At 38.5% G+C, this 6955-nt stretch overlaps 1 protein-coding gene across 1 annotated transcript; it reads left to right on the top strand.

Moving 5' to 3' along the window:
* The first annotated feature begins 3080 nt into the window (after window positions 1-3080).
* On the top strand, window positions 3081-5828 carry LOC145610525 (uncharacterized). Its single transcript, XM_081665847.1, has 2 exons — window positions 3081-3716; window positions 3840-5828. Exons 1-2 carry the CDS (start codon window positions 3081-3083, stop codon window positions 5826-5828), a joined length of 2625 nt encoding a protein of 874 aa, XP_081521973.1.
* Window positions 5829-6955: the final 1127 nt, after the last annotated feature.

The raw sequence follows: 6955 nt of genomic DNA, 5'->3' as shown, positions 1-6955 counted from the left end.
TTCACAATGTAGTCAAAATTTCTCAGTAAAATCCCTTCTTTTTTATTTACAATAATAACTATTTTTGACTTCTTGTACTACTAGTCAAAATATACCTTCATTTTCTTTTTCTTTTTTACCATATTCACCTTCATAGAACCGCAAATTCCAGCAAAATACGCAGTAAACTAATATTAACAGTCAGTAAAAACCCCAAAATTCACAGAATGTGAACAGACTCTTTTCTAATTTACCCCTTTCTAATTAAACTAAGTATTTAGACAAAGTAGAGTAATTAATTAATTAATTAATTTTGCCCTCTTCTAAAACCTGCTCTAAAAACTCACCCCAATCCCAACCATCAACACCCTCCACCTCACGTGACACCTTCTTCATCTTCTCCTTCATACCATCAGACCCAAAAACGTCACCGTTTTGAACACTCAAAAACCCAAAAGCGTGAGAAACACGAGCACCACCAGCGCAAGTATCAACACTCGCCATGAGAGAAGAATCAGCGTCGGAAAACGACGAACCGCAGGTCTCCTCATTTCCATTAATGGTGACATAAGAAGAAGAGGATTCAACGGGGGAAAGCGGGAGGTAAGGGTAGGAAACGAACCTAACTTTGAAAGGAAACGACGTCGTTTGAGTAGGAGAAGAAGCTAGTAGAAGATTCGAGATGAGTTGTTGGTGGAGTTCTGGCTCGTCGTGATCGTCGATTGAGAAGGCGTGGTGTTGATTGAGGTTGGGTTTTTTGGAGGGGGAGGAGAGAGGAAGAGAGAGGCGTTTGTTGGGGTGGTGGTGGTCTGACATGGGTGGTTGAGGAGAGAGAAAATGAGAGTGTTGGGGAAGTGAAGAGAAGAGAGGGTTATAAATGAAGGGGGAGAAAAAAGGGGGGGTCGACGTGGTAAACGAGTGTTGCCACGTTTTTAATATTGGGTTTTGTGATGTGGCTCCCTCTTTTTCTGGTTTTTTTTTTGAGTAGATGAAAATGATGGGAGTGTTTGAATTGATTTTTGAGTCTGCCTTACTTTGGGACCTTATCATGGGCCGGGTTGAGGGTTGAGACTTGAGAGGGATTTTGACGAAAAGGTTGTCATGTTTTCGGCCATTTATTTAGGCTAGAAATTGGGATGTTAATGGGGCGGGTCAAATAAGGTAAATGAAAAAATTGACCTGTTGTATTGGGGTGGGGATGGATTTTGGTTTGGCGGATGGTGGGGCAGGGATGAGGATAAAATCTATACTCATCATGGGTAATAAAATCTATACCCCTTGAATTGTGTGTTGACCTTTTTATCTCCATGTGTAAGGCCTTGTTTAGTTCACCTTATTTTTACTTATTTCAGAAAAAAATAAGTTCAGATTTAATCAGATCAGAAAAAATAAGTTCAGATCAGAAAAAATAAGTTCAGATTAGTTCATCATTTTATGTACAGTTTTTTATTGCTAAATATCTTTAATTTCGTAATGAAAAAAATTCTGAAAATCACATATTAACAAAGTGCACATTATTACGAATCTAACAAGACCCCACTTGATATCTTTTTTTTTCCTATAGATCATCGTATATTTAAGATCAAAGTTTGGTCAAATCTGACATTCAGATCAGATCAGATCAGACCAGATCAGATAAGTTTAGACAAGAAAACATAAGGCGAACTAAACAGGGCCTAAATTAATTTGCAATTTATTCTTAAGATCCATCAATTAATCAGAAATTAAATGAAGAAATGGAACAATAAAGTTTAGTTTTTCTTTATTAATGGGGGTTATAGTTTAATTACATGACAACATTAGTCACTAGACAATAAAAGGTTACTGCTTTATGTGGGCGTTATTTTAAAGTAGCTCAACTAAAGTTTAGATCACTGCACAACTACACAACATCCAACACATTTATCGTTTATATGCAAATAGCTTTGATAAAATATTATACACAAACCGGAATTGGACATAAAGAACATCGATAATAATTCTTCTCAAAGGCTAGTTGTACCACGCGCGTTGGTATCCCTAGTATCTTTTTTAAAAAAAAATTATATACTTTTACACAATTTTATATACTTCCTCTGTTTTCTTATACTTGCAACACACCTTTTATCACGCTTATCAATGAGGTGATTAAACTAGGTAAACGAAAAATTAAGCTATGAAATTTAAACCGTAGCAACTTATCCCTTTCTTCTTATAGGTGTTAACGTTTTATAAATTAATTTATCCGTTTACCTAGTCTAATATTTTCCTTAACATGTGTGCCAAAGAGATGCGTTGCAAGTAAATAAAAACGGAGGAAATAATAAAATAAGGAAAATTTGTAAATATTAAGTCAATCTTTTGACTGTCCGCTTTTATTATGTCAACCTTGTGATTATTTCTGAGCACGTCAACCTTGTAATAGCATTAATTTTTATTATGTTAAAATTAAAAGTGACGTGTAAAAATAGGTTAATTGCTTACGTGGACTATTAGATGATGGTAAAAAAAGGTGATTTTTTTTTTTCCAATATTTAATCCACAACTATTTACAATGATAAGTTCAATTTAATCCTCATCCTTACTTCTTCTCCATTCAATCTTCCTCTTCCTCATTTTTTTTATTTCAATTTTAGGCTAAAACAAAGCCACAATTTGTTGTTATCTAATGAAAATTAATGTTAATACAAGGTTGACGTGTTTAGAAATAATTAAAAGGTTGACATAATAAAAGCGGACGGCTAAAAGGTTGACTTAATAGTTATAAATTTATCTAAAAATAAAGTAGTAAATATAATAATATGTAATAAACTTATATGAAAAAAGGGTGGGATTAGGCTAGTCTTGGGTGGGATATCCAAGTGGGGGGTAAGGTGGCAGGTGAGGATAATTTGTGCCCATTAAGACAGGAATGAGATGAATTTGATGCAAGTGTTAGCCAACTAAAGGAGATATAATCCGCAAAGTGGTAATGGATTATTTTTCTTCTCTCTATAATAATCCACAATCTCGGATTTCTCCGGAAGATTTTAATTGGTCAGAGTTACATCTCCCATGTCTTTCTGAGCAACATAAGTTGTTTTTAATGACCCCCCTTTTCGGATTCTGAAATAAAGCAGGCCATGTTTAGCATAGATGATTCGAAATCCCTTGGGCCCGATGGTTACTCGTCAGCTTTCTTTAAGTCTCACTGGGCAATTGTTGGTTCTTCGGTTATTAACGCAGTTCGCTATTTTCTTCTTCATGGTCATCTGCTTAGGGAATGGAACCGCACCTTTATCGTTCTTCTTCCCAAGGTCGATCAACCCCAGCAACCTTCGCAATTTCGTCCGATAGGTTTATGTAATGTTCTCTACAAATGCATTGCTAAATGCCTTTCTGCTAGACTTCGCCATGTTTTTCCTTCTCTGGTTTCCGATTATCAGAATGCATTTGTTCCCGGAAGACAAATGTCGGATAATGGTCTTCTGGCACATGAGGTTCTTTCTTACATGAATCAATCTCGAGGTCATACAATGTCGGCTGCTTTAAAACTGGACATGAATAAGGCATATGATAGGGTTAATTGGGTTTTCTTGTGGAAAGCTCTCCAAGTCTTTGGGTTCCCGGCCTACTGGATTCATCTCATGAGACAATGTGTCTCAACTGTCTCTTATCAGATTTTAGTTAATGGTAACCCTACTCGAGTTTTTAAACCAGCAGCAGGTCTTCGTCAGGGTGATCCACTTTCCTCCTATTTATTCGTTCTCTGTATGGAGGTTTTCTCGGCTATGATTCGGAAAGCGGAGAAGGAAGATCTGTTTAAAGGCATTCGAATATCTCGTCATGCTCCCTCAATTTCTCATTTATAATTTGCTGATGATTCTCTCCTTCTGTTTCAGCCTAACCCTCAGTCCTGTTTAAATGTGCTCCATGTTTTGCAGCAATTTTGTGATCTTTCAGGTCAGATGGTGAATCTACAAAAATCATTTGTTCGTTTCAGTCCCAATGTTCCAGAGGATTATAGAGATTTCTTGGCATCGTCCTTAAGGCTGAAAGTTCTTCCCTCTTTAGGGACTTATCTTGGGCTTCCGGTGGACATGGGAAGGAGCAAATGTAAGGCTTTTCAACCTCTGGTAGATAATATAGCCCGTCGACTGTCTACGTTTGCTCCGCTACATCTCTCTTCATCGGCAAAGTTGGTTGTTATCAATTCTGTGCTTGTGGCTTCTTTAAATCATGTTTTGTCAGTGTTTAAGATTCCTTCTACCATCACGGATAAAATAAATAATCTGTTAATCCGCTTTTGGTGGAAAGAGAATTCTCACTCTAAAGGGGTAGCTTTGGCGCCTCCGTCTACTCTTTTTTCACCTAAAGGAATGGGAGGCCTGGGAATTCGCCATGTGGGCTTCTTTAACCGAGCCCTACTTGCTAAACAATCTTGGAGGATTCTTCAGAACCCGCAGCTTCTGGTGGCTAGGGTTCTTCGGTCCAGGTATCCGTCCCTATTTTGTCTTCGGCAGTCTACTCTCACAGCTAGACCATCATGGGGTAGTCGCAGCATTTCGGAGGGCATTCATACTTTAAAGCTAGGCTTGGCTTGGAAAATAGGCAGTGGTACTCAGGTTAATATTCTGCAGGATCCCTGGCTGCCAGATACTTCAGTGCAGTTCAAGGATTCTATTGCTGGAGCGGTTCGGCCGACTCTGGTGTCTTCTCTCTTACTTCCACACTCTAACATCTGGGATGTTACCTTGATTCATACGCTCTTTCCGTCTTCCACTGCTTCCAAAATTCTGAGCCTAGAGCTTCCTTCTCAGCCCATGGACGATTATGTCTACTGGAAGTTTACTCGTGATGGTGTCTTTACTACTAAATCAGCTTATGCTTCTATTATTCGGGAGTCAGACTGGTTTTCTCCAAGTATTGCTTCCATGTTTCCTCTTACTTGGAACAAGTTATGGACATTGCCTATTCTTCCTAAATGGAAGATGTTTCTTTGGAAAAGTTTTCATGATGCGCTTCCAGTGGCACAGAAGCTATGCTCTAAAGGTTTCCCAATTGATCCTCTCTGTACTTTCTGTCGTCAGGTCCCGGAATCTCTACAACATTTGCTGCTCTATTGTCCTTTTTCTACTCGACTCTGGGCTTGTGGTCCCTTAGGAATCCGCCCTCCGTCTTCTCAAGTCTCGTTTCAGCAGTGGTTTCTTTCTCTGCTTTCTACAACCACCAAGACTAAAGACTGGATTGGGCTAGATTCCATTGTGGCGTTTGCCTGGGCTGTTTGGGTTCTTAGAAACCACATCCGTTTTCGACAAATGGATTGTTCTCCTACAATAGTTTTTCATATAGCTCAGGAGTGGAGTACTCGTAGTTTGGCTGCACGAGGGTTAGATACAATTGTTCCTAGTCCTCCGCCAGGGTTTACTTCTTCCCCTCTTTCTTTCGGGCTTCATGGTTCTGCTTGCGTTTTCCCTTCAGTTTCGATTCTCGTAGATGGGGCTTGGAATTCTTCCGATTGTGCAGCAGGAGTGGGATGGTGCTTCTATTCTGTACGGACAGGTACAAGCTTGGGGGGAGCAGCTCGGGCTTGCTTCACTTTGTCTGCGTTTCAGGCGGAATTACTTGCTTGCCTGTTAGCTCTTAGGATGGCAATTCAGCGAGGTTTTGAATGTATTCTCCTCCAAACGGATTGCGTCTCTTCCCTTTCTGCTATTCGCAGTGCGGTCTCGCAAGATATTTCCACGGTTTGGATTACTCGGCAAATACAGGATGTTCTTCCGTGTTTTCAAGTTTGTCATTTCCATAAGGTTTCTAGGACTGATGTCCTCCCAGCTCACAGTCTGGCCACTCGTGCTAGGACTAGACAGTTCCTTCGTTATGTTTTCTAGTTTTTTTAGTTTTTGCAGTTGTTTGTTTTTTTCTGAGTTGATCCTTGTCAAAAAAAAAAAAAAAAAAAAAAAAAAAAAAAAAAACACTAAAGGGCAATATGGTCACTGTTCCACTGATTTTGGCTGAAATTGAGCTATATGGGATTGCTGAGGTGGAACATGAGCTAGAAGGAGGCATAACAGATCAGATTCCCTTTCTGTTAGAGTTTGTTATTTTATTTACAAGTTCAATGCATGTAATGGCGGCTATTTAAGCCAGATTAGTGGTTGTAATCATTTTATGCTGAAATTAATACAAACTTCGTTTTCTGTTATCATCTTCCTGATATTGATTAGTCCTCTCGAAGTTTCCCTTCTTTTTATATTATTCATGAGATAATCAATCTGCTACTCATCCATTAAGTTGGATTGGAGTAGGGTCTTGATTGAATTGTCTTGTATAATTTTGATCACGTGATTTTAGCTGCATCATTTGATATCAGAGCCTCCCAGGTTCTTGGACTCAGTATGCCTCCAAAGAATAACACCGAGGTGAGCAACGATGATGCTAAATGTGCTGTCACCTCTGTAGATTTGAAGAAGCAGGAGGTAACTCTTAAGATTCTCATTGGTTAGCAGATCACTGAAAATTGCAATAATAATAGCCTGAATAATAATCAAAACACAAAATCCATATATGAGTTGCATGATCTAATGGTAAGCTTATCTGTGCAAGTCATCACCAAATTAGTTTCTGATGTAAGCTCGCCTGAAAATCACATGAGAAATTACTTAACAAATCTGGACAGTTGGATATGGAAATAGTGATTATAATAGCTCAAACTACCAGTACTCTACCAGACTCACAAAAAATTAAATTTCCTAAATCCAATGGTGATGATTTGAGGTCATGGTTGTATAAATGTAACTTGTTCTTTGAGCAGGGTAATATTGTTGATGCTAAAAAAATCAAGTTAGCATGGTTGTATAAATGTAACCTGTTCTTTGAGCAAGCTAATATTGCTGATGCTAAAAAAAAAAAAATCAAGTTAGCAGCAATACATTTAAAAGGTAGAGCACTTCTCTAGCATATCAAAATTATGTGAAAGATAAACCACCCCCTAGCTGGGAGAGATATGTCAAGGACA

This window comes from Chenopodium album, chromosome 24 (assembly GCF_948465745.1).
Source record: "Chenopodium album chromosome 24, dcCheAlbu1.1, whole genome shotgun sequence".
Taxonomy (NCBI): domain Eukaryota; kingdom Viridiplantae; phylum Streptophyta; class Magnoliopsida; order Caryophyllales; family Amaranthaceae; genus Chenopodium; species Chenopodium album.
The sequence above is the reverse complement of the archived record's forward strand: the minus strand, read 5'-3'. Positions and strand labels throughout refer to the sequence as shown.

What these genes read in the sequence shown, in the direction of transcription:
- LOC145610525 (XM_081665847.1), top strand. Translation starts at nt 3,081, where the DNA reads ATGTTTAGCATAGATGATTCGAAATCCCTTGGGCCCGATGGTTACTCG. An exon ending in TATTCGTTCTCTGTATGGAG is followed by an intron (nt 3,717 to 3,839) that starts GTTTTCTCGGCT and finishes CTTCTGTTTCAG; the next exon opens with CCTAACCCTCAGTCCTGTTT.